The following is a 604-nucleotide window of genomic DNA, read 5'->3' on the forward strand; positions in this document are numbered from 1 at the left end:
CTGCCGGCATGGACGGGATCAGTAATTAGTTCATTAACCCCCAGGAAGGGGAGCTAACTAGCCGTGGGGAACGGGGGTTGTTCGTTAATGGGAACAAGCGGTTGTTCGTTAATGGGGTCCCCATTTTGTGGGGCTGGAGGAGGGAGGAGCGGTCAGCTCAGGAGGAATTGCTGCACCAGGGAAGCACAAATGGGGAATTATTAACAGTGGAAGTTACTTAATAAAGAAGCAAATGGCACCCAGAGGCTGCTCTGCCACCAGGAAAGGTGCCAGTGGGGAGTGTCCCCCCAAACCAGCCCCACAGGCTCAGTCCCCTGCTAAGCCTGAGACCCCAGGTAAGGCTCAGATCCCAATTAAGGCTCAAATCCTGATTAAGGCTCAGACCGCAATTACAGATGATTGGGTGGAGGAGCCATGCTGGCAAGTTGAGGGGTTTTGGGGGGCTCCAGAGGGGTGCCAGTACCTTTGAAGCAGGTGATGAAGTTCTTGACTTTGGTGTCGTCCAGGAAAAGCTGTGGGAAAGCGGGAAAAAGCTTCAGAATCCCCAAACCCCCAACATGTCTGTCTGGGATCCTTTTGAATCATAGAATCATAGAATCATGAA

General features: G+C 52.3%; 1 protein-coding gene across 1 annotated transcript in view; it reads right to left on the reverse strand.

Annotated features, from left to right (window-relative positions):
* LOC104464540 (chromosome unknown open reading frame, human C8orf82) overlaps positions 1 to 512 on the reverse strand; it is a gene marked incomplete at its 5' end in the record, with an annotated part of 992 nt that extends 480 nt beyond the window's left edge. The window contains one exon of the mRNA XM_010077277.1: positions 433 to 512. Coding sequence (XP_010075579.1) covers positions 433 to 512 — 80 coding nt within the window. The remainder of the gene's footprint in view (positions 1 to 432) is intronic.
* Between the last annotated feature and the right edge of the window lie 92 nt (positions 513 to 604).

Source organism: Pterocles gutturalis, unplaced genomic scaffold, assembly GCF_000699245.1.
Source record: "Pterocles gutturalis isolate BGI_N339 unplaced genomic scaffold, ASM69924v1 scaffold466, whole genome shotgun sequence".
Taxonomy (NCBI): Eukaryota; Metazoa; Chordata; class Aves; order Pterocliformes; family Pteroclidae; genus Pterocles; species Pterocles gutturalis.